The sequence below is a fragment of the Gastrolobium bilobum genome, unplaced genomic scaffold (genome assembly GCF_033153095.1).
Source record: "Gastrolobium bilobum isolate Gb01-03AN ecotype WA unplaced genomic scaffold, APGP_CSIRO_Gbil_v1 utg3261, whole genome shotgun sequence".
NCBI lineage: Eukaryota > Viridiplantae > Streptophyta > Magnoliopsida > Fabales > Fabaceae > Gastrolobium > Gastrolobium bilobum.
Window position 1 is genome coordinate 601,466 of NW_026899069.1, and position 27,602 is coordinate 629,067.

Below are 27,602 nucleotides of genomic sequence, written 5' to 3' on the forward strand. Positions count from 1 at the left end.
AAGGAGATGTTATATTTTTAAAGGGATAGGATATTGTAACAACCAAATAATGTTACTACCACATCTTAATTGGCGGAAATCAACGGTTAAGATGTGGTAGTAACATTATTTGATTGTCACAATATCCTATCCCATTCTTAAATTCTTTTGTCTTATAATCCTTATATAATTTTTTTTATTTTTGTTGAATAAAAATCAGATCAATTATTCTCACGTGATTTATTTTATAATTATTAATTTAATTGTAAATCAATGAAAATAAAAATAATAGTAAGAGATTCTAACTTCTTTAATTATTAATATTATTTGCAAGATTACCCCATGTTAGGCCTCTCATAAACAAATTTCATTTTCCTTAGAACTGTGAACGAGTCGCTGCGTTCGCAATTTCATCGTTCTGAAGCATTCTTGGTTCTTCATTTGTCAATTTCATAGTCTTTGATCATCGTGGTCCCCTATTGACCTTGTTATCTAAATTGAATTGTTTGCTGATTTCGATAAAGCGTTTAAAGTTATATCTTCAACGTGGCTCAACAGTACTCTCGCTTATTACATCTTCGATGGGAAACCTAAGCAAATTACTGTATAGCTGTATGTGGGTCCACACAATAATTTTCTGAAGTATGCAAATCACTAAATCCTGTGGGGTAGATCTACAACTAGAAGTTGAGAAAAAACAGTAAATGAGTAAAAATTGACTTTAATAAAAAATGACTTGGGACAGGTTTGAATTCGATTTTCAAAAATAGTGTTTTTATTTTCAAAACAACAAAATAAAAAATAAAAAATAAAACCTATTTGGTGTGATTTATTGAGCAAATAATCATATAATAAATTACAAAATGATTTGATTAATCTACATTAGAGACCAGAAATGGAATTGATACCATTCGTCTCATTGTAAATCATCACTCTGATCATTCAAATCCAAATAAATAGCACTTCCTCATGTCATGAACTGAAAAGGCGAACATTTTGTCCAAGCTGATATGAGAGTGTCCGATGCCATTGGTGTTCTTTCATTTACGAATTTCTTTAAGGTGAGGAAGTGTTTATAAACATAGAGGATTCGCTCCCTATAATTTCATCTGCCCAGAAAGTCCTTTAAATGAACCATAAAGAGACTGTGATCTTCTAAAAGTGAAAATATTATCTATTTTAGCCAAGTGTGGTTCTGAAGCTTCTGCTTTGTATTCAGAAGAATGGAGGTTCCCATAGACTCGGATACTTAATGTCTTCTTTTGAGGTGCACCAACTTTGACATATTCATTGAAGAAATCTATCAATTCTTGAAGAGTGAGCTGCCTTAATGCTTCGACCTGTTCCAAAGCCACAAAATAGAATCACTAATTCAGCTGAAGTGTAATGCTATGGCCAAAATACCATTTTTAGAGTATATCTTCCGAGTTTCTGTACTTATTTTAAGTCAATTCGTCCAAATTAAGTCCTAAATTTTCTCCTTGAAGGAACCTTCATATATACAGAAACAAAAGTAGCAAGACTCTTACCTCAAAGTCTCTCCTATCAAACCTCAAAGTACCATCATTAATCTCTCGCCAGAAAAATGCTGATTCTTCCCTCAAGTTTTTGTGTTTCTCTAGTTTCATATCTATCAATGCATTTACATTGCTCTGCATTCAAGCAGTTCAGAAGTCAGATGAATAACTGGTATTTAGAACACAATTACCAAGTTTGGTTTTGAAGTCTCTAACAATAAATATAATCCAAGCCCTGTTATATGCCATAGCCAAGTTGATATACATGAAAATGAGAAATAACCTAATCACATATAATAGATTCTAACTGTCCTCCCAAATTGATCTTATCAAAATACTCGTGGATCATTGATCATAAGAGAGTAGCAATATTTCCAGCAAGCACAGATTTGTGATACCTCAATGCTTTCGGTTCTACTGCACATTTATACACGTTTCAGGTGACAAATTGCAACACATTCAAGTTTAGTTTCAGTAATAAATGGTACTTAAGAATAGCATAATAATGAACAGTATTGATTTCCTCTTTCGGTATACAGTAGTGATTCAGTCAACAGGTTGGGTTTACATCAGTCCTGCATATGGATTGGATCCTGTGCAGTACTCACCTTAGTCCCTGTGAATCGATTGAAATAGCGTAAAACTGAATTTAAACTAAATGATGTGCATATATTGCTGTCCTTACTTATAAATGATGACGCACATGAGCTCCTAAGCTCATTGTACGTGAATGTGCACATCAAGCAAAAATGAAGATATCCTTTATCATGATCCCTGTTCTTAGTTCATGCTTGCAACAAGAATTCAAAACTCACATGCAAGGAGTAGCTCTGGCCTATCTACCAAAATTATGGCAAAGGAGCATTCTTTATTCAATCATAATTAGGGAACAAGTAAATAATATCATTAGGACAAACTACCAAACCTTGAATTCATCAATTGTCATCTCATGAAGTTTCGTCTCAAACATCTTGAGAAATGCCTCAACTCTCTCCTCGATGTTTCCAGGACCCTGGGAAGCAAGTACAGTACTAGGATTAAGCAACAAGGTCATAAATTATAAATTATTTTAGATTAGTTCCAAAGAGGAAAATACCTTTACTGTGGATTGGATGATAAATTGCAGTCCACGTATACCACAATCATTCCTACATATGTTCCAAACCGAAGTTAAAAACAAAAGTGCAATTCTTTCATGCTGAAAATGGATATCAGGGATTCTACAGATCGACATACCTCTGCATGAGCACAGTAATGTACCCCAGCTGCTCAACTGATCGAAGCTGATGAAAGGTTGGTTGCTTCGCAACAAGGGCAAAAAGCTGAAGTTTAACATTCAGCTTAAAGTCATCTCGACCAACCTACAGATTCCTTAGGAAGGTTACAAGCAACAATGGCTTCAAAAAATACAATGATAAACAATTAATCTAATCAAATGACAAGGCCAAAAGGTAGGGGAAAAGTACAAGTCTAATATATAAACAGAAGAAACTGAGAACTTTGGAGGCTCACAAAATAATGAAAACTCACGTAACAAAACTTCCATCAAGGACCTTTTTGGGTAAGCTACGATGGCAATTCAAATATTATAGGACAGAAGTACAACAACAAAAACCAATGTCTTATCCCACTAAATAGGGTCAGTTACATGGATCAAACAATATCTTTTTCAATAAATCCATTCAAAGCAAGGTCTTTTAAAATGAAATTTACGAGAAATTTAACACTTCACTTATTCAGTAGGAAGGATGGTCTACTTCACATTGGAAATGTAAAAAAGACCTAAAAAAAGTAAAATGTAACATGGTGAAGGTAGATAAAGAAGAATGACAAAATTTTAGGGAAATATGATCCTAGATAGAGGCATTGGGTGCAAATAGGATAACACTGGGTTGTCAAATAATTTAATATGAAGGTAAGGATTCCCCACATGATAATTTTCAACCAGAGTCCATATTCATGACTACATTAAAGAACCAAATTAGCAATATACTGTTTTAGAAACAGTTTAGCTGTTTAAGGCCTAGGCTCCACCAAAGTCATGCAGAATTTGTTGGCACCGATATGAAACTTTGGACACAGCCAAAATAGGCATAATGTAAACAACTAGTTTTTCCTCTCCAAAATGATAATATTTGGATATATCAATGAAATCCAAATGTATAACAAATAATTATCACAGACAAGCAAATCCACCTGTATATAGTGCACAAGAGCAGAATTCTCATCATCGGGATTAAGACATTCTGAAGGGTAGAAATAATTCATGCCACTTTCAAGCTTAACAACCCGATTTGTCAAATGCTGAGATGAGAATAAAGGCCTGCATAGTGGTTTTGAACACTTAAAGAGAACATCTTCCATGTGCCTAGCCATTGATTCTGCTTCGTGGCTTTCAATGTTTCCTGAACATAAAATTTCAATCCAATTGAAATAAAAGTAACTCAGCCAACCAAGAAAGGACTGAAAGGCCTAAGAACCTGCTATATAACACTCTATAAAGGTCCTTGAGAGCAACGCTGGTACAAATTTAGCAAGATCTTCAACTTGAAGATCAGGAAGTACTTCTAGTTGTTCTTTCCAAGGCCAGGTTTGATCTCGTAGTATCAAAGAGCAATAATACATAGCCTGCTGATAGGGTTGTTGGTACTTGAAATTCTCGTATTCCTTGGTTACCATTTCCTGATAAAAGGGTATACCAAATAGATAAATAAATAAATGATTAAATAAATACAAAAATCAAGACAACTTTTTTATTTTAAAAAATATGACATACATAAATTATAGAACAAATATTGTACACGAGCTCTTGCTCTTTTGTTAACATATTTTCTTATTATGAAAAATCAATTCAATCCTCAAAGGACAAGGATGTTTGGACCAAATGTCATCTGAGAAGTGCTTTATATAGTACCTTGATAACTGAGAACCTATCAGCTTTCACTCCGAATGTTGCAATCTTTTGAACTAAAGTTTCAAGTAGAATCCTTAACTTGTGATTGTAACCAAGGAGAGTTACCTGAAGAATAAAATGTGATTGTAATGATGAGAATGGAAATAACACACTCATTCAAAGACAGAGGAACAAAGAGCTCCTCTGTTTACTATTTTCATTTATATGCCACACAAATTTTATCACATAAAGCAGCCAAAGAAATAGCAGATACTTGAAGATTTAATTAAAAAACAGAAGAAGAGTTGATAGTAAATAAAACTAGTTCATTATAAAGAGCGGAAGAGTCCTTCCAAATTATATGTCAACAATGTCCCTCCTTGATTGAACAATCAATTTTAAAATGATATTGTGCTTTCAAAGATATGATTATCCTACTTGTGAACATTAAAAAGGATATTAACTGTATTTTGAAATCATGGTTTCTTTTTACCCTTTATTGAAGTTCTGTGTGGAAGTCATGGAAGCTAAAAGTAAGCTCAATGAGTGTGAGAGAGAGAGAGAAGAAAGAAGACGATGAAGAGAGAAAAAGGTTCTTATCTTATTTCATGAAAAGGCAAAGGGTACACATCCGACAGGACACTCGTCCTATTTATAAAAAAGGAAAGGGACTCAGCTAATGAGTCATGGGTCCAGCTAATAACCCAACTAAACTCTAACTAAGTAACCATAAGTGGTTATACTACAAAAACCAGTAGATAAATTCTGTCTCCTGTGGATACAAGTATAATAATAAAATACACCAAGTTAAACAGTGAAAATAGTGAAGGTAAAACAGTAACAATAAGAGATACAGTTAATACCGTTGAACTAGACTGCACGTTATTGATTTATAGACTAATAACTGATCTAATAAGGAAATCACAATCTAGCAAACTAAATTATATTAAACATAATACCTGAAAACCATCATCTGTGTGATTTATGCTATAATATAATCCAGCAACCTGAGCATAATAAGCTGATCAAGAAATAAGGTAAGAACTTCTCCAACTTGTATTTAGCAACCGAGTAGACATTAATTCAGAAATAACTTTGAATAAGCAAGGTCAGGCCTAAAACTAGCAACCCACCATATTCATTCAAGTAATCCATTAATAACTGTGTAAAAATATGCGTCAAAACTTCAGCCTCAGGAGAGTTTCCAGCATATGGGCAATGGAAATCAATCTTTACATAAGCCTTGGGTATGGAAAACAATGTATCAGGCTTGTACCATAAGGCTGAGTAAGATGACCAGCTTAACAAAACTGGAAACTTTACCTGTTTAAAAATATTAATAATTTAATCAGGATACACGGAAAATCATAGATAAATACTAATAAATTGAAATATGTCATACTTTCTCTTGCACAATTTTAAGTGACAAGTCAGTTGGAATGAATATGTTCGGAGCTGGAAGATGCATATTTTCATCACGAGCAGAAAGCACCCACCCCTGCAAATACAATCGTATATAGGACTATCAAGTTCCATTCTTTCATGACAATTTCACAACACTAATGAACATAATGAACACCATAGTGCAAAAACAAAACCATTCAAATTAATAATCCAGTCCAAAAATGAACCATAACGGTTCATAAAAACACAGACCTGAATCGCAGAGCCAGTAATCTTTTCAACGGAATATGCAGTTCCATACCATGGCTCCACCTTATCAGTATGTCCTTCAAAACTTTTGGACTCCCAAAATATTCTGCATGACATAGAATGAGTTAGATTAACTGCAATCATAACAAAGCCATAGCCCCACCGATACAAAAGTTTCAACAATAATAACAAATAGAAACTATTAAAAAGAAAAGCTAACTTTCTGCAAGTAACTGAAACATTAATCAACAAAGCTGTAATTTGAACTCCAAGCACTAGTTGATAGGTTTCTGATGCCCCAAATACAGGATAAATGTCTTTGCAAATATATTAAGTTCAACCAGGATTTAATGGCATGCAAAAGTGGCATCATGCATATGATGTGCTCAATCTGCCACTATGTTAGCCAATCTTCACAATGAAAACTAATCAAATTGTATAGTTTACTCCTTAATTTCCCTAAATGGGCCTATTGAGTCTGCTTTTATTTTTATTTTATTTTTTTGAATGTCTTCTATTACAACCAAATTAAATAATGTGCACTACAACACAACCTTTGCTCATTGGATCAGCCTTAAATGTCCTTTTATAGGTTTTCTTAAAAAATAAAAAAGGCCATGACAGAGTACCAAGCAGATCAATCAGTAATTGATTATTGAATTTTCACTTGCAAATGAGGAAAAAATGAGTTTGACTTGTATCCAATGATATGATTCAATCAAATGAAAATTTGCAAGCTCATTTGAGAAGTTATAATTATAGCCTTGCTCTTGCAAGCCACATAAAGCGACAGTCTTATATAATATATTTTGTTAGATATTATTAGTGATATAGCTCACTTAACTTTAGCTTCTTTGTTTAGCTTTGCTGATATTATTATACTTGTGGTTGTACTAGATCACTACCATTCTTTCTGTTTTGTAGTATGATAAGTTTGTTACAGTGTTTGTTATTTTGCTGACTCAGATATGAGTCATTACTGTGCTCTATAAATAGAGCCTCAATGTATTAGTTTTAGTATTGCAATATACAGTGAATTCAATAGCTCTCTCAGATCTCTTCTCTCTCGGTCTCTCTTGTCTCTCGTTCTTTCCAAACTTAGATATGGTATCAGAGCTCTCATCTGGAGGGCCTAATCCATTTCTTGCTTCACTCATGGATCCACAACATCATTTTCTCAAGAAAATCGCAACAATAACAACTCGAATCTCAGCTTGAATCACACTCCTTCAATGGAGAAAGTTCCAAATCTCTTCCAAATCTCACGGAGGACAACTTCTTATTCTGGAATCAGATTGTAGAGATGACAATTACAACACATCAGCTCCAACGATTCCTGGTAAATTCAAAAATTCCGTTAAAATTTCTCACCGAAGAATATCGAGACAATGAATCGGTAAATCCAGAGTATGTCACTTGGCTCACACAAGATCAGTTGCTGTTAACTTGGCTACTTTCCACGCTCTCTGAATCTATAGTGAAAGAAATCCTAGGAGTCAAACATTCTCATGAAGCTTGGGATAAGATCCACAAATTGTTTCATGGAATGATGAAGTCCAAAGCAAGAAATCTCATATCTGAGCTTCGCACGTTGAAGAAAGGTACCAAGACAATCTCTAAGTATTTGTCCAGAATCAAACACGCTTTGTAACTCGTTGAAGGTGTAACATCCCGGACGGTGACAATTTTATGCTTAGTGAAAGAGCTAACGTGCAATTGAATGAATGGTTAGTGGAAGAGCTAACGTACAATGTTCTGGTAGGAGGGGTACATGAATGAATCGAATCAACACCCAAACGAGAGGGATCCGGAGACTGTGCACGTATGGGACTTTACAGTTGAGGATGACTTACAAGAATTAATAGGTACTACCTATAAAAGTAATATGAATCTACTTTTTGGTAGCACATAATGGAAGAACTCCATAGTTAAGCGTGTTTGACTTGAAGTAATTCTGGGATAAGTGACCTCCTGAGAAGTTTCTTAGGAAGTGTGTGTGAATGAGGACAAAGCACGCTGAAAAGTCTTGTGTTAATATGTGGGGCCAGTCATTGATCCTGAAAGTAGCCTAGCGTTACAGAAGGCAATAAGCAATCCATGTAGGCAGAGGATCAAATCGAGCACATACTCGAAGGTTTTCCTTCACATTACAATTCGTTCATTCTCAGTGTTCATGGATGTGAAAAGGCATATGGCGTGGATGACATAGCAGTTAAGTTAATGGCCTATGAACAGTTACAATTGAAGCAAAATGAATCATTATTCCTTCCTCTGATCAGGTTGCTGACACCCTTACCAAGGCTTTGTCACTTGATGGATTTGCTGAATTAAGGTCCAAACTCAGGGTCTTGGATTGCTCCCTTTTTCAATCTATGCCTCCTTGAGTTTGCCAGAGTATATTAGTGATATAGCTCACTTAGCTTTAGCTTCTTTGTTTAGCTTTGATGATGTTATTATACTTGTGGTTATACTAGATCTCTACCAGTCTTTCTGTTTTGTAGTATGTTAAGTTTGTTATAGTGTTTGTTATTTTGCTGACTCAGATCTGAGTCATTTTTGTGCTCTATAAATAGAGCCTCGATGTGTTAGTTTCAGTATGGCAATATATAGTGAATTCAATGGCTCTCTCAGATCTCTTCTCTCTCACTTCTCTCTACTTCTTACCAAACTCTGATAGATATGAAACCATTTATGAACCACCACCTAACACTTTTGTAAAAAATCAGGATTAGAATCTTTCCATTTTTTATTTGGGATGCAATCATATCCCTGATTTACAGCCTATTAATTAGAGATTTATTTTTTCCACTAATAGGGATTTGAATTTGTTTCCGTTTCTCATTTACTCTTGTATAAATATACCCTTTCAGTGTAAATTAAATAGTATCAAATCAGAAAACTTTTTGTCTTACATCTCCTAATATGGTATCAAGAGCAGGTTGGTCTTGAAACAACTCAGCCACCACAACCACTGTCAAACAAGCGGCATATCGCCGGAAAACTCAACCTTCAACCATTGTTAAAGCTGTTTTTCCCTTCCTACAAAGTCCCAAGAGCTAAGTAAGGCTGTGAATCACTGTAGAAGGCAAAATCTGGTCTTTCACCATACAGTGCATGTAAGCCACGCGCCTCCCTGCAGTGCTCTGTTCTGTTTCAGAGAGGTCTCGTTCGGCTCGTCTCCCTCTTTCCTATCTGTTTGAAGGCTCAAATCAGTGATTGGAGACTTCTTTTATTTCGAACAATGGCTATCCAAGAAAAAAAACTAAGAGAGTGACTGTTGCTACTGTTGGGCATGAAACAGTTCCACTTCTGTAACTGTTTCTGTATCAGACTCCAAGTTTGCTACCTTGGATGACTCAGAGAGTATCATGTCTCATGCCTTAGCTTCCTCTGTGTTTGAATTGGATACATTCGATTCCAATTTGATTGAAAGTAAATTTCCATCCAGCAATGTTGCACAACAAGGTACGGCGTTCCATGTTCATAATAGTAGTCGTTAGATTCTTGATTCAGGGGCTTCTGATCATATGACAGGTAATGCAACCTTATTTTGTTCTTATACCCCTTACTATCAACAATGACGAATAAGAACAGAAAATGGTAGCTTCTCTACTATTGCTGGAAAATGATCCATTAAACTTTCTGAACACATTACTTTGAACTCAGTCCTTCATGTTCCCTCTCTTACTTGTAACCTCATCTCTATCAGCAAACTTACCTCTGAGTTACATTGTGTTGCCAAGTTTTCTGTTGATGCTTGTGATTTCCAGAAACAGAACTCAGGACTGATGATTGGCAGTGATAGAAAGGGAGAAAGGCTCTATTATTTTGAAAAAGATCCTTAGGAAGAAAAAAAATTTGTGAATCACTCGGTATGTTTGTCTGATGATTGTAATGATGTTCCGTTGTGGCATCGTAGGTTATGACACCCAAATTTCATTTATATTCAGAAGTTGTTGCCAAACTTATTTATCAATAAAAATCCCAGTTCTTTTTCTTGTGATATTTGTCAGTTAGCAAAACATTCTAGTGTTTGTTATCCTCCTAGAGCCCATCATGATTCTTCTCTATTTACCTTGATTCATAGTGATATAGGGGTCCAGCGCCCGTGAAAAAAATATCTTTGGTGCTCGTTGGTTTATGACTTTCATAGATGATCACTCTAGGGTATGTTGGGTATAACTTCTAAAGGATAAGTTTGATGCTGCATCCATTTTTTAAAATTTTCATGCTATGGTTCAAACTCAGTTCCAAACCTCAATCCAAATTCCTCAAACTGACAATGGTACTGAATATTTTAATTCTGTTCTTGGAAACTATCTCACCCAGCATGATATTCTTCATCAAAGTTCTTGTCCTAACACCCCGCAACAAAATGGGGAGGCTGAAAGAAAAAATAGACATCTCCTTGAAGTTGCTCGAGCTCTTATGTTTACCATGCATGTCCCTGAATATCTGTGGGGGGGAAGCTGTCTTGACTGCAGCATACCATATCAATCGGATGCCTTCTCATGTCCTAAATTTTCAATCTCCTTTATCTTGTCTTACCCACACCTTTCCTTCTTTTCGGGCTCACTCTTCCCTTCCTCCCAAGTTGTTTGGCTGTGTGGCTTTTGTACATGTTCCTCCCCATCAAAGGTCCAAGCTCCATCCTAAGTCTATCAAATGTGTCTTCATATGATATCCTCCTAACCAAAAGGGCTACAAGTGTTACTCATCTTCTCTTCGTAAGGCTTTTGTTTCTATGGATGTCACATTTGATGAGAGAAAATCTTTCTTTTCGTTCGACTTCTCTTCAGGGGGAGTCTATTAGGGTAGATGAAGATAAGTCTTGGAAACCAAATGATTATGTTGTTTTGTCTTTGCTGCTGGAGACAGAGAGAGTCATCAAAAAAAAGACAGGGGGAGCTAATGTGTCAGTCAATGGAGATCCTCTTGATAAATGGAGAAAGTTTTACAGCAGGCGAGAATCACCTCAGGAGCCTCTAGACTGCCACGATTCTGACTCGAGTCTTAGTTCTAGCAACACTGATACAGTCGACCTAGATGTGCCTATTGCTCTCCGAAAAGATACTAGATCTTGTACTGCTCATCCTATTTCTCATCATATCACGTATGAAAAGTTGTCCCCATGTTTTCGTGCTTTCAACACTATGTTAGACAGTACAAAAATACCAAAAAATATCCAAGAAGCACTTGATGATCCAAAATGGAGGAATGCAGTCTATGAAGAAATGGATGCGCTCAACAAGAATGGAACTTGGGAGTTTGTAACATTACCCAGAAGAAAGAAAACAGTAGGTTGCAAGTGGGGGTTCACAATAAAGTTTAATGCAGATAACAGCATCAACAAGTATAAGGCCAAATTGGTTGCTAAAGGATTCACTCAGACTCATGGGATAGACTATCAGGAGACATTTGCCCTTGTTACCAAGCTTAATACTATCCGAGTTCTTTTATCACTTGCTGCCAATCTTAGTTGGCCCTTGCAACAATTAGATGTAAAGAATGCTTTCTTGAATGGTGATCAACATGAAGAAGTTTATATGGATCCACCACCTGGTTTTGAAAAAGGAGAAGGTTTAGTAGGCAAGTTGAAGAAGTCTCTCTATGGTCCTAAACAATCCCTTAGAGAGTGGTTTGAGAAGTTTACTCAAGCTGTTAAGGGAAGAGGATTCCTCCAAGCTCAGACTGATCACACTTTATTTTTAAAACACTCTAATGGTGGTAAAATTGCTATTCTCATTGTTTATGTTGATGACATAATTGTCACAGGTAATGATTGTGAAGAGATAAGCTCTTTGAATAAGTGTTTAGCTGATCAGTTTGAACTGAAGGATCTTGGATCTCTTAAATATTTCCTGGGTATGGAAGTTGCTCGAAGTAATGCATAAATTTCTTTAACTCGAAAGAAATATAATCTAGACCTGTTACAAGAAACAGGAATGCTTGGGAGCAAGTCAGCAGAGACTCTAGTTGAACCCAATATTAAATTGGGAATTGAAGATGGGAAAGAAGTTGACAAAGAGCAGTATCAAAGAGTGGTGGGGAAGTTGATCTACTTATCTCACACTCAGCCTGATATTGCATTTGCAATTAGCATGGTTAGTCAATTGATGCATTCTCCTCAGGAAAAAACACCTGAGTGCATTTTATAGAATTCTAAAGTACCTCAAAAACACCCCTGGTCAAGGATTGTTCTTTAAAAGGGGACACAAGAGGACGATTGAAATATATACAGATGCAAATTGGGCTGGCTTTGCATTGGACCGAAGATCCACTTCAGGATATTGTACGTATGTCTAGGGAAATTTTGTGACCTAGAGAAGTAAGAAACAAACAGTTGTTGCCCGGACAGTGCAGAAGCAAAATTTCGGGCTTTAGCCTATGGTATTTGTGAAGGAATTTGGTTAAGAAGACTCCTTGAGGAATTGAATATCTCTTTTTCCCTACCTGTCAGAGTGTATTGTGATAATAAGGCTGCTGTCAGTATTGCTCAAAATCTATAAAAAAAAAAAAAAAAAAAAAAAGAACCACTCTCCGTTAAACACGACTAGTGAGTGTGGGGTGAAAATAACACTGGAAGCCTCTCTGTTTTATCAGAGCCACGATAGAACAAAACATGTGGAGGTTGATCGTCACTTTATCAAAGAAAAAATAGATGATGGAAGTGTACGTATGATGTACATTCCTACCAAAGAGCAGATTGCAGATATCCTTATTAAGGGCCTACATAGGCCAGCCTTTGAAGACCTAATTGGCAAGTTGGGAATAATCAACATTTACCTCCCAACTTGAGGGGGAGTGTAGAAAATCCATAGTTGTCAATAGCAGTTAGCGGCCAGTAGCGGCCGACCCCGAAAATGGTATAGCGGTGTAGCGGGTAGCGGTATTACCGCTACGGTGAAGTATTAATTCCACATATATTATACTAACAGTCAAGAAACAAGGCAATACCCAAACACATAATTCCACAATCAATGTCAAATACAAGGAACATAAAGGAAGGATCCAAAATTAAACACAACTGAACAATAAAATTGTCAAATAGCCAAGTACAAGAAGTGAACTAATAAAGAAAATCATCATCATCTTCGGATTCTCCATCAAATTCCAACATGGGAGTGGTGTAGCGGGGTAGCAGGTGTAGCGGGTAGAGGTATTGCTGCTACGCTATGCCGCTACCTTCCGCTACGGCCAATGTCGCGTAGCGTCGCGGTTTGTAGCGGCCGACCGCCACTACCCGCTACGGTAGCGGTTTAGCGGCGCTACGGGCCGCTACTAACAACCTAGAGAAAATCAGGATTAGAATCTTTCCGTTTTTTATTTGGGATGCAATCATATCTCTGATTTATAGCCAATTGATTAGAGATTTATTTTTTCTTTTAATAGGGATTTGAATTTGTTTCCGTTTTTTTTCTCATTTACTCTTATATAAATATACCTTTTCAGTGTAAATCAAATAGTATCAAATCAGAAAACCTTTTGTCTTACATCTCTCAATAACTTTAATCTTTTTCGTCAAATAACCACTCAAGCTTTTAGGAGAGTTGTAGCATGTTTGGCAAAGATTAATTTTGAGTAAATAAATCAAATAATCACTTCTGTTTTTAAAATCTCTCTAGGAAGCCGCCAAAAAAAGCAATTATATCCCCAAAAAAGCTAATCCAAACACACTTGGTCCTTCACATACTTCACATAGATAAATTTACAGCTTATATTGTAGTACACTTACCGAACATTGTTTGGAGAAAGCTGATCTAGTATCATTTCGATAACACTTGGGCTAAACTTAGAAGGCAAGGATGATCCTGTCAACCAATCTTTTGCAGGATAAAACTGCAAAATAACAAAGATCCGTTGATAACATGATTTTCAAGAAGAGGATTTCAAGCAACCAACATACAACTTCACTGAGAAGTTATTTATCAAAAGAAAATAAAAGGGAGTACCAGCATATTTGATGCAATATTAACGACATAATCACTAGGAGGGATTTTGTCCTGATAATGAAACTTGGTCTCACAAACAGCTGAAAGCTTCATGAACATGGGAAATTGCATTATAATCTGATGAAACCAGGTGCTCAAACAGAAAAAGAGAGAAGAGAAATCAATACTGATCTAATGTGGTTCAACGGTTAGACCTACAGCAAACTGTAGACCTACTACCACAAATGAAGCATAGAGGAAATTCACTATCACCAATGAAGATAGCGATAGCAAGTAGTATCATATCAACACTCAAAACTGTATCGAAGCCTAATTAAATACAAGTCACTTTAATCTATACTTTATAACAAAATATTTTAAGACTTGCAATCATTATTTTCAAGTGATTATTTACAAAAAAAAAAAATTATTTGAAAAAGAGATTTCAATAATAGAAGAGAAAAAGAAAAACGCAAGATAATCCACAAAAATGTTCAGGTATTAAAATTGTCAGAAAAATACCTCATAATATCATTATTGTATCTTAGAATATTTATAATATCTTAGATGATCTCTTAGGAGTGGTTTCCATATTTCAAAATATTTCATGATTTGTTTCCTTTTCTGATTAAGATTAGAGTCTTGTAATAGTATAAAAAGCAGTAACTGCTTTCTATTTGTAACACATTATTACACATCATAGGTTAATATTATATTCTATTATTGAGAATTTGTTTTCTCTTTTCCTCCCTTTCTATCTAAACCCTATAATTTCAACAAAAAACACACACAATTAAAAGAGACCATTGGTCATTCTTGGGAAGTCCAAAATGGCTAAAAAAAGCTGAAAAAGAGCTGATTAATATCTGTCATAGTATAGACACAGACATTTGAAAAGCATCTCTTTACCTTAGACTAGAAGCTCTTCATATAATCAAAGCTGAATATCTCCCTTTATTTTGACAGATCCACATTAATCACAACAATCAGAAAAACATCTAAGCACCACTAATAGTCTAATATGTTTCAGTGGGCCTAAGTGCATTGGACAAATTAAGTAGTGTACCAGACATAAAAAATTGAAACCACATACCGCTTTTTCACTTTTTTACTCATTGTTTTTACACTTTTTTGTGAAAAAAACTATTAGAAAGAAGAGATTATTACAGGAAAAGAGGATGGGATTGCAATAAATACTTCTTAACAAAGGTATTGAAAAAATTACATAGACAATTGACATTAAATTAAAACACAAATCCTTTATTTAATGAAGATTTTTAGGCCCTACAAATAATAATAATAATTAATATTTGCTTGGGAAAAGGAAAAGAATTGACACAAGTATAAAAAAAATAAAAAATAGAGGATATATTAAACCATAACACATAACCTATATCCATACTTCATCAAATATCCATTTGCAAACACCAGACTGTTGAAGAAGCTCAATGTATTTGAATAACAACCCAACGATATCTTCTATGTGCTCTACAAATCCATGCCAAAAATACCAATGAGTTTACAGAACCAACAAACAAAGCTTAACAGAACTTAAAGTCAGTAAAATATTAAAAAATAAAAATCAAAAATCAAAAGAAGTAAACATGGTAAAACTTTTTGAAAGAGAGATATGTACAACAAATGAGAAAAAAAGAGATAAGAGGGAGGGAAAGAGAAATCTAACCATGACCCGCGTCAGTAAGATCAATTGCAACTTTAAAGAAAGAAAAGTCCAAACTCCAATCTGATTCACCCGCAGACAAGCCTGTAGCCCATCCTGCATATTGGATTATTTTTTTTTGGTAAAATGAGACAACTCATAAAGTATAGAATCTAGAATATGTCTATGCAAAGAGAAAAGTTATATTTACAACTTCTTTTCACTTACAATCTCTTACACCAAATCTTAACCATTGATTTCCGTCAATCTGACGGTTATAATTTATTGAGAATTAATAATTAATTAATAAATATAGCTCAATAAATTATAACCGTTAGATTGATGGAAATTAACAGTTAAGATTTGGTTGTAAGAGGTTGTAAATATAACCTCCCTCCTATACAAATGTATCAGAATAACATTCTACCAGACTCCAGAGGATCATATATAGATCCATAATGAATGTAAAGACAGCCAAAAGGACTTGATGCACTTAATGTTGGCCCATTGCACATGGCCAATCATTGATTCAAGAAGCTCGTAGTCAACTAGAGTTGTGGCCCAATAAGTATGACTCAATTGTTGAAAGAGACAATGATTTGAAATATAACAAATTACAATCGAATCCAAGTCCAATAAAACAGCATATGTGATTGTGATTTGTTTGGGAAAAAAAGGAAAGCAACACATTTGGCGTGATTTAAGGTTAAAGATTTGGGAAGTATTTTGAATGATTTAATTGTAATTATTTATTTATTTTTAGAATCTAATTACTATTATATTTATTTTAGGAAGTTTTCTTATTTTTAAGATTTTAAATTTTTAAATTTTGAATCAATTTGTAATTAGTCTATAAAGGGTGCTTATGACCCTTATTCTGGGTGTTGAATTTTGTTATTTGAGAATTAGAAATTTAGTACCAGAGGGTTACTCTTTTGTGAAAATCCTAACTTTCTATTTAGCCACTTTTCTATGCGCTTTTGGCATCAGGACTTGCCATCCATTATGTTAAGAATACTGAGTTTTTAACTGGCTCTCATTCGATGTAGAAAGAGAGGCACCGAGGGAAAAGAAGGTGAGAGAGAGATGATTGTTTTGGAAGCTCTAAGTCAACTATTAGGTTCAGGTAAGTGTATTCATATACACTACAAATAGAGTTTCACTTTCACATAATACAAGCATAGAAGCCTGATGGGTCTTTAATAAAGTATCTAAGCCCATTAGTTAGGAATTAGTTATGTATAGATGTTTAGGGTGAAGTTTCTTTGTAAATTGGGGAATTAGGAGAGGAAATAGGGAAGCTCCCCAGGCTAGGTTGTTGTCTTGGAGTGGAGTTTTTCCTCTTGTTCTTTCTAATGTAATTGTCTATTAATCAGTATCTGGTTTCTAATGTTATTGTCTGTTAATTTGTATCTGGTTTCTAATGTAATTGTTTTCGTTGATGTAGCACTGTTGTTTTTGGTTCCTAACTGGAGTATTATTTATGTAACAAGCTTGTAGCATACGATCTATATGCTCCAGCTTGAGGGGGAGTGTTAAGAATAATGTTAGAATAGTGGTATAGAAGTCCCATATATTAAGTATCTCTTTGTATTTTTCATTTGGTTTGTTATATAATAGAACCAATGTTGTGTAGTTTAACACAACAAGGATTACAATGATACCTCTTGGTTACTGATATTCAACATTTATATCAAATTGAGGTTCCATCAATTTGGTATCAAAGCACTTTCAATCTTGGGAGTGCTTTCTGTTCCAAATATGTAAGGGTAAAAAAATGTCTCAAATAAGAATGAATCTTAAAGCTTTGGAGAAGGCAAGTACATCAGAGGTCATTGAGTTGTTTCAGAAGATGATAAAGATCATGGATGCTTGGGAAGAGAAGCAAAAAGCTCTAATGAAAAAAGAAGCAAAGAGACACGAAAGTTTTTGAAGTGGTAGTAACGAGATCCAAAACAGATACGAATGAAAGCAAAGGAGAAATAGAAGAAGAAGCGGATGCAGAAAAAGAAAAAGAAATGGATGAATTAGAAGCTAAAACAGAAGCAAAGGAAGAAGAAGAAAAGGAAGCAGAAAAAGAAGATGCAGAAGAAAAAGCAAAAGAAATCAAAGAAGAAGAGGATAAAGTAGAAGAAGCACAAGAATACGAAGAAGATCAAAAGAAAGAAGAGGAGGTTGAGGCAGAAATAAGAGAAAACCTGGGTATGGGATGAATAATGGAACGGGTTTGGGTTAGTTTACACGGGTTGCCTTATTGAACAAAATCCATACCCAATCCATTGCAACCACTATGGATCTGCAAAATGAACTTGGGATAGACAATAGGTCTGCCTTCAATCCAATTAGGCCCAATACTGATTCCACACGCGGGCCCAAGTCTTCATTAAGTCAATGCCACACTTACAAATCAATCCAAGGGCCTTCTAACCATATTGGAAATGGGAATGGCGAACGAGGGGCTCACATGCGTCAAACAGTGGAGATAGCCATGACGCTACCAACGATGAACAGAGAACTTCTTGTTTCAGACGACTAGCAGGGGAGGAGGTGGCGGACAAGTGGAGCCTTAATTTGTATTTCAGAAGCGATGGTCCGTTCTCGCCTAACCTTGTTTGTCACAATCAACGCTTGCACGAGATGTTATTGGGGAGCGGGTGAATCAACACTGGAAGAAGAAATAAGTACCTAGAAAGAGGAGGGAGGGCCCTTCATTTGAGTATGCATAGCATGGCAAGAATTACTTCTAAGGGATGCGGCGAGATTCAGGGGATGAGGGTCACCATCTCGGTTGACTATAGGGCATCTCATAATTTTTTAGCAATTTCAATAGCAGAGCTACAACTTTCAATGGAGCAAACCCAGGCTTATACAATGGAAGTGCCACGGTCATAGGATGAAGAACCAAGGAGTATGTAAGCCTAACTTCAAGGTGTTGCTATTAATGGTCCCTCGAACAGAATGAATGATGGAGTTATGAAGGGATCCAAATTTATCAAGGATAAGGGTGACCTGTAAGGAATGGAACCGAGTGGTATTTGTTTCACATTACATGTCCTCCTTTCTCACCTTGAGGACAGAGTGAAATTTGAAGGGGAAGTATTAATGGGCCTTTAATAAAGTATCCAAGCCCATTAGTTAGGAATTAGTTATATATAGATGTTTAGGGTAGGGTTTCTTTATGCTGATTGTTATTTGAAAATCGGGAATTAGGAGAGAAAATATGGAAGCTCTCAAGGGTAGGTTGTTGTCTTGGAGTGGAGTTTTTCCTCTTGTTCTTTCTATTAAGAGTCTTGTATCTCTGTTATCCTTTTCTGCTGCTGTTATATTTGCAATTCTGCACTATCGTTTAATTACTGTCATTGTTGCTGTTGAGTCTGTATTTAGAGTGTGGAGTTGTTGTGGCTCTGTTCTTGGTGTTACTGTCTTGCGTTCATGTCTGGATTGTAAAGGAGCTAGTCTCCTGTCAACGATTGCATTTATAGTAATAATTGCTATCTAACGGCTCATCAGGTGGAATTAATAGAACTAGAAAAAGGATAAATGAATCCGGTGAAAGAATTGTTAGAGAACAGAATTAAGAGATAAAAAAAGGATCACTAAAAAAAAAAAGGAAAAGAACAAGAGCATGCTTCATGCTTAGAAATAATAGAACTAGAAAAAAATGGCTCTCTGAAAACTATTTCAAAAATAAATGAATCCAGTCCATCCTCCTTTGATTTCCTTTTAAAACCAGTTTTAACGTATTTGAAAAAATAGAGTGGACTAGGGAAAAGGCAGCATTCCGAAATGTGGATATATAATTAAATGTTTTTAAAATTTCATTATTTTAAGATCTCATATAAAATAGAAGGATCAGATTTCAAATAGGGCAAGCAACATTTCAAAGAAAAATGATAAACTTACAGTACCCACCCAATGTTTTCAAGATGTAATATAAAGACCCTTCTCCTTCATGGCCAATAAGATGACCAAGATACCTGCATGGCCCTTCTGTGTAATAATGAATTTCAGGGGTTATTGGCCATACAATTCTCAATTTATGACCTTGTTTTATTGGGACAGTCCTGACAAGAATCTAAAACAGAAAGCCAAAATAGAACATACATTAGAATCAATGCTGAAGGAGCTAGTTGGAATTTACCATTGAGTCAAAAATAGAAGATGTAAACCTGCAAATGCTCTGATTTACAAGGCTGACCAGCTGGGCGAAAACAACTTCTGTCGGTGTTTCTAATATCCTGGAACTTTTCTTCCACAAGGTTTTGAATTTTATCAAGGCTTTCTGAAAATATCCATGCACAATTTATTGTGTTGTAGCCATTTCAAAATAAATAATCAATTGAACCAGTATTTTGTAAAGAAATTATCTGTTACCATTTGTGTATATAACTAGATGCATTAGATTGGCAGAGTAGTTTTCTTCATAGAATTTGATAAGCTCATTCCTTGTGTCCAATCCTTTCGCTTTTGGTCTAACTTCCAAAGTGTCCCAGTTACCTAACAAAACAGATATTTTAGAGCACTGCAAGCAATGATTATAAACAGAAGAAGATTACAACCATGATAATGATGACAAATGTTACACCTTAATTTGGACAAAAAAAATTTGTTTAGGATAAATTACAACAAAGTTAAGCATCCTTGTGTTTAATTTTAAGCACTAATCACCAGAGCCACATATATGCAAAACCATATCAATGACATCTATGTTACACCGACACTTTAAAAACCCTAAAGTGTCGCGTCTGACACTCCCCGACACTCTGACATGATCCAACATCTATGATATTTGAAATTTCATTACATATCATGAAAAAATTGATCAATATTTTATCAAACTGATATAATAAAAATTAAAAATGGAAACCGAATAAATCTCACTCGAGCATATAAAAGATTTTCAATTTGAAAACATAATAGTAAATATTTACATCTTATGTTTCTTTGCAAAATTAATGGGTATTATAAGTTTAGTTTCATTTTTTTGTTAAATTATTGAATATTAAATATAATATACACTACATAAATTAAAAATATTATTTAATATCAATAAGTGTCCTAACATGTCCAAATCTAACATTTTTTATAATTAACGTATCAGAGTATCGTGTTGTGTCGGTGCAACATAAAATGACATAACACTCATGCATGTGCACATGCACACATAAAGTTAATTTTCATTCAAAAGCACAAATTGAAATTTGGAACTTCAATATTTCTATAAATTAACTCAAGGAAAACTATACGAAAATATCCTCCAGTTGGCTCAGAAGTCAGCAGCTATAATGTGAGGCAAGAACAATATCAAAGAAAATCTAAAATCATATAGTCTGCATTTCTAATATGTAGCCTCAGCATTCATCTTATACTTCAAAGAAGTTTCTAGCAAAATATTCGATATAGTTTATCCCCACTTTAGACAAAATTTATTTGAATAATAATAATGCATTTCGACATATTGAAATAAAAAGTTAAACAGATTCTTAAAACCAATGAACCTGAAAAAGGAATAAAGCGGGTGATGAGAAGGATTAGAAAGCAGCATGGAAATGCTTCCTAATGTTTTGGAAAAAAAATCCACAGTCTTCATTCTCAACAAGGCAAAAAGAAAATAAGTCTGAACAACTACAAAATCTAACTCTTGACGTCCATTATCATATTGATCAAGCAGCCAATTATTTTCACTAATAAAATTCTAATTAGGAAGAAATATCAATATAACAATGTTTTAAAAGGTTTTGTACACATAGCAAAATTCATAGCTTGGTGTTAGTTCTTTGACTAACTAAAATACAAAACTTAATGTTGCATCAATGAAAACAAGCATTTTGCTCGGCACACATGCCCATCAAAAAGGAAAAATAGCCAAAAAAAAGTTAATACCACAAGCAGTACAAGTTAAATCCATCACTCACCTGTGCTAAATTTATGATATGGATGATCTTCAGCACTGAGATGTTTCTGAAGCTGTACAGATTGTAATGTTTCACAAGGGGAATAGAGAGAAAGAGAGATCATAAATATTTCTCCAAGGAGGCTTAAAAACACAACTTGAAATGCAGTAAAACCCAAAATACATATTGAAGAAAGAAACCACAAATAGGGTGACGATAAACAAAGGGGGAAGAGAAGGAAAACAGATAAACAGCGAGAACAGGAAATGCAACAAATCAGTCCAGTTTCTTTTTTTTGGAAATATTTCAATCGGTTCATCGCTTCCGACTAGTCCGATTCGGGGCGAATCCCGAGATTAAAGCTTTAAACCCCTCCCAAAGATGGTACTGGAGAGGATCGAACACATACTCTCACCTCCACCTGCTCAGTCCAGTTTCTTTGAATATCAGAAATCAATCATGAATCTACTTCTTTTTTTTTAATAAAAATCATGAATCTACTTTGTTGACAATTGCAAGTTAAAAGTTATTGAGATTAGTCAATCTGAGTTTAAAAGCCAAGACAGGAAATCCCCCTTCCCTTTCCTCAACTTTGCTATCAACCTGATCCATCTAGAGCAGTAATTCTTCCATATTTCCATATCCTTCTACAAATTTTCAGTTCAAATTATTTCATAAGACCCTTGCCTCAAGTATCAGTAATTAACAAAACATGTTTCAATGAGTTTCATCATACACAACAACTCAGCGGCATTAAAAGCTACACAACACATCCAGAAATGAAAAACAAGGAATATTGAAAAATAAAACTGCAACTGATGACCGCTGCCTCACATCCTGAGCTGTCTAATTAATGCATACACATGTATTGGATAACCATGTCCAGCACTGATTGCAATAAATGAGCTATTTACAGCTTAGAAACATAATCTATAGCATTTTACACAAATTTAGCATCTCGCCATCATGAAGAGCTAGATGGATACAGAAAAATCTTGAATATTGAAACTATATTCCATACTAAAAAAATAGAGATTTTAGTCCATGTTAATACTATTGGAAAATCTGTTTCATAACAACAAGTTTGAATTTTCATTTCAAACAACCAACTTTACCACACAACACCCAAAAAAGCATCATAAAAGCAATAACAGGCACCTGGTTCATTCTCCATGCATCAGATAATAAATTCTTCTGGTTTTCTGTAAGAAACAGAGTAGAGGAAAGGTATACAGATAAGAAACAACGAAAACAATACTAAAGACATCAAACCAAATAAAAAAGATTTGCAGACCAGAGTCAACAGCTTTAATTTCCCTCATGGTGGCATCAGCAGACATTAATGGTTTAGTGAAGAACTGAGCAAATCTGGAAGACAGACCATAACCAAAGCTCAGAATTTCAACAATAGTATATTTTAAAAGAAAGAAAAAAGGAAAACCACAAAAGCAGGACCTACCGGTCCAGAGCCTCTTCAAAGCCATCAGTGTTAACATCAAAAAAATAGTTGGTATGCTCAGAAGATGTAAAAGCATTGGTGCTTCCTCCATGCTGTGTCAAGGATGCAGACCACAGCGATGGCCAAACAAAAGAGATTAGCAAATAAATGTAAGAATAACTTTAAAAATTAATAAATAAATAGTAAAATAATGAAATTATTTCAGCATTCTAAACCCCAATTGATACAATATGAAAAGAAAAGAAATCTTTAAAAATACAATCTGCATCCACACAGCTACTTGCAAAGTGGGAGTCTGGGGGGAAATGCATTAAACTAAAAGCATAACATAATCATAGCTCAAAATATCTGGCAATAGAATGATCATAGTCTTACAGTTATAAAGCTTTCCCTCTTTTCCTTTCCCTTTCCCCTTCTCCCAAAAATACCCATAGAAAAATTTATGAGCCCAAGAGATCACATTATTAACCCCTCCCAACAAGAACCAAAATCCAGAATTCTTGAGTCCTATACCCTCCAAATTTAAAAACATGGCAAAATCAAAATAATATGTGATTGAATCAAAAAAGTGAAGCCATGGCAAGATGAATTTAAAATAATATAATATTTCTGCAGTTCATTTCGTCCTAGAAATTTCTAAAACTAGTAGTCCTGTAGGCGTGGTTTTTAAATTTTAAGCAAACACAAAAGAGTTAATACTAAGAAAAAGGGCAAACCCCAGTGCTAAAAGACTCCCCGACTTTGTGAAGGTAGGGGTGAAGATCGATTTACGCAACCTTATCCTTGCATTTTTATAAAGAGGTTGTCTCCTAGACTTGAACTCGTGACCTTCTAGTCATAAAAAAGCAACCTTACCACTTCCAGTCACAAAAGAGTTAATAATTATTATTATTATTATAAAAATTAAACTCATTGTTGAATAACATGGACACAAGACACCTGTTTCTTAAAGAAACACTCACCTCCCAAGAACGTAAGATTCACACATCCTTGCATATCTATTAAAAATAGTTAGCATAGCTAGAGAATAATTAAAACTACTTAAAATATCAAATTAACTTATCAAATAAATTTTAAGAATCAATTTTCAGACCATTTTTAATTAACTTATCAAATAAATTAACTTATCAAATAAATATCATACAAGATTGGTCATTCTAAGATGATTTGACCATTTTCTTATAAACTGTGATAATTATTATTTATTAATGTTAACACATACACGTAGAATGTACTTAGCAGTAACATGAACTCAACTTTCAAGCAGGGCATCAGTAAGTTTTAGAGTAGAGGTCTGCCCAAAGAATTTCAGCAAAATAAATGGAATAATGGAATATTTTACTCATTCTAACATTAACATGGTTTTTATTTTTCTACACAGATTCTTATTTTATGCTATTTTAGTGCTAGAATTCCTTCAAGTCCATTCTGCATAATCTGCAGATTTTCTCTCTAATTATAATTTTGTTTCTGTCAGTTAATATATGCAATTTTCCTGCCCACACACCCCCTCTCAAACAGTTTCTGATTTCTACAAACATAACAGAAGAATTGCATTTAATTATTTTGCAATCTTTACAACCCTTTTCTTTTACCAATACACAGCTATATGGAGTATAAAGCTCAATTTTTTGTACTTGATACCATGTTCACAAAAATAAGTAACCCAAGCACGTACTAGGTAAATATATTACATGCCAAACTAGCTAATCAATTAAGCCCCTTCTAAAAGATTACTTGCTTTGCTAAGCAGAAAAGGAATCCTACTGAGAGTCTTACCCACATAATAAAGACACCAAAGAAATTCAGCATGCAAATGGCACAATGGCATCCAATCTCAAGAGAGTTCATCTGAATATTATTTTTAACCAGAGTTATCAACCGCGTGCAATAGCGGCACAGTCATGTCGCCTCATGGCAGGTGGCCTGAGCTCTTTCACAAGTTTGGTTTGTTAAGTTTAATATTTTTGTTCAAAGATCTGGTATGACATGAAGTGAAGTTGATCATTCAGTTTTCTATCAATATATTTCAATTGGTCGATGCATTTATAGTAGTTCATGTAAATAACATAATTACAAGTAATGACTATTAGGAAATGTCTTAGTTGAAGAAACATTTGTTTAGTCACTTTTAGAACAAAGACTTGAGTAAACTCAAATACTTCCTTGGTATTGAGATAGATAAGTTTAGGAATTGTAATGAAATTTCACAGAGAAATATACTTTTCATATATGGGAAAAAGGTGTGTCATTTTAAATGACACACCTTACATCCTTTCACTCTCACAAAGAGGTGGAACCCACATCTTTAAAACTTTTTCCCCCACTCTCTTTCCCATGATTTATCTCTTTCTCTCACTTAAAATGACACAACTTTATGTCCTTTAAATTGATACACATTTTTCCCTTCATATATTGGAAAAAACTAATATGTTAAACTGCAAACTTGTTGACATTCCAATGGATCCAAACAGCAAGTTATTATTATATCAAGGGAAACCTTATTCAGATCCTAGAGGGCATAGTAAGTTTTTAGGGAAACTAAACTGCCTTAAAATAACTACACCAAATATTTCCTTTGCAATTAGAATGTGAGTCAATTCATGCCGTCCTCATGTGTTGATCACCAGAATGCAATGGTCCAAATTTTGAGATACATTAAGAAGTCTCCGGGTCAAGGATTGTTATATGAAGACAAAGGAAACACTCAAGTTGTGGAGTAATATGATGCAAATTGGGTTGGTTTTCCTATTGATATGAGGTCTACTTCAAGATACTATGTTTTTGTTGGTGATAACCTTGTATCCTGAAAAAGAAATACACAGAATGTAATAGCTAGATCTAATGCAAAGGCTGAATATCAAACAATGGCAATGATCACTTGCAAACTTATATGGGTTAAAGAGTTACTTCGTGAGTTAAAGTTAGGATATGTAAATCTTATGAAGTTATATTGTGATAATAAAGCACCTTTACATATCGCCTCAAATTCAACCTTAAATGAGAGGACCAAGCATATACAAATTCAACCTTTGCTAATTCTTGTGATCAACTTGTAGATATCATTACCAAGTTTTTTTCGCAGTCCTCAAGGCCACTCCATCTATAACAAGCTTTGTGCATATGATTTGTGTGCTCTAGCTTCAAGGGGAACGTTGAAAAGCATATCTTATTTAGGAAAAATATCTCCTAGTAGGGGTTATATATTTTCTATTAATAATAAAAATTATATTTGTATATTTTCTGAATAATTTTCTTATTTTCATAGTTTCATGAGATTAGAAATTGTAAATCATGTTATATATACTCAATCATGCTGAGAATTTCATCAAGCAATTCAAAATAAGTTTCTCCCTTTCAATCAATGCTTTCTTTTAAGTTTTGAACAGCTACTAACATCCAACCCATTAGTATCAATAAGATTGGGATATTTCCTTCAACTTCTTTATCTTCATAAAATTATGGAGGAATAAAATTGAAGAGCTGAGATATATAGGACAAAAGGGCTAAAAAATCGGTCGACCACATCCATAAAGAGTGGTAAGAAAATTCCATTGCATCTTTCACAGGAAAAATAAAATAGGATGGGACATCTGAACTTTATGCTACCTCAGTAATATACTTGGAGTAGCTATCTTCCACTGGGTACTTTTCACTAGCATAAAACAGCATGTGCTCTGTCAACAAAAAAATACAAATGACCAGAATAAAATCTTTAAATGAATGTCAACCCGAAAATAAAAACGGATAAATATTCTGCACTCCACCATAATAAGCAATCAAAATATAACTTTTTGGTTTGAACAATGATGTCAAATACTAAAATTTGATCATTTTTTTTTATCCTAACTGCACCACATAAGGGCCTAGATCTCAAAGTGTCAACACTAACATCGCGCGTGCCAAGTGCCCCAATAAATAGCTCCGTTTTTTGAAGTCCACATTCTTTCTTATCTACTTATCAATATACAGATTCTGTAATGTAAAACTCAAATCCTCTATCCCCTTTGCCTGTCTTCTAATATAATATTAATTATCATGCACCTATATGATTTTAACTACACAACAATCTCCAAACAAGGTGTCCTCTACAGATTAATAGCAAAGCGATCACAAAGTCCAATTCAAATATAAATCTACACACAAAAGAATATACAAAGTTGGATGAGATGCACGAAAAGCGAAAATACCTAGAAAATGGGCGAGTCCTTCAAGGCCATCAGGGTCACTGAAGTAACCCACGCCAACGTCCATAGAAGCAGCACACTGCAACAAACAAACAAAAAAACGAACGAACAAAATCAGAGAGAGAAGTTTCTAGATCAACACGATGGAACAGTAACTGAATTGAAAATTAACCTTATCGGTATCGAGATCGCTAATGAGGAGCACTTGGAGCGAGTTGCTAAGAACGACTCTTCTGTAATCCCTCTTGTCGATGCGAGCCTTCACAATCACAGTGTCGTCCTTCCCCACTGCCATCTTCTTCTTCTTCTTCTTCGCTCTCACGAGTCGCAACCCTGATGTGTTCCTTACGCTCGAATTGAGATTCAATACCCGCGATGAAAATCTCCCTTCTCTGTTTCTTCACTGTGCCTGTGGACTGTAGTTGAGTC

At 34.7% G+C, this 27,602-nt stretch overlaps 1 protein-coding gene across 1 annotated transcript; it reads right to left on the reverse strand.

The window, feature by feature from the left end:
* Nucleotides 1-774: 774 nt before the first annotated feature.
* On the reverse strand, nucleotides 775-27,602 carry LOC133286849 (insulin-degrading enzyme-like 1, peroxisomal). The gene is made up of 26 exons (XM_061484344.1): nucleotides 27,346-27,602; nucleotides 27,177-27,252; nucleotides 26,596-26,663; nucleotides 22,987-23,078; nucleotides 22,822-22,895; nucleotides 22,686-22,729; nucleotides 21,549-21,600; nucleotides 20,008-20,130; nucleotides 19,803-19,915; nucleotides 19,546-19,708; nucleotides 15,658-15,750; nucleotides 15,376-15,461; nucleotides 13,995-14,081; nucleotides 13,778-13,881; nucleotides 6,046-6,148; nucleotides 5,792-5,887; nucleotides 5,523-5,712; nucleotides 5,349-5,410; nucleotides 4,411-4,515; nucleotides 3,977-4,178; nucleotides 3,693-3,901; nucleotides 2,733-2,857; nucleotides 2,593-2,644; nucleotides 2,422-2,508; nucleotides 1,509-1,631; nucleotides 775-1,319 (listed from the first exon to the last, which is right to left on the reverse strand). The coding sequence occupies exons 1-26, from the start codon at nucleotides 27,466-27,468 to the stop codon at nucleotides 1,077-1,079; spliced, it is 2,895 nt and encodes a 964-aa protein (XP_061340328.1). The 5' UTR covers nucleotides 27,469-27,602; the 3' UTR covers nucleotides 775-1,076.

Coding starts and splice junctions, on each gene's coding strand:
- LOC133286849 (XM_061484344.1), bottom strand. CDS start 27,468: ATGGCAGTGGGGAAGGACGACACTGTGATTGTGAAGGCTCGCATCGAC. Junction 20,131..21,548: donor ATATCATAAATTTAGCACAG/GTGAGTGATGGA, acceptor CTGTTTTGTTAG/GTAACTGGGACACTTTGGAA. Junction 13,882..13,994: donor ATATTGCATCAAATATGCTG/GTACTCCCTTTT, acceptor GTTATTTTGCAG/TTTTATCCTGCAAAAGATTG.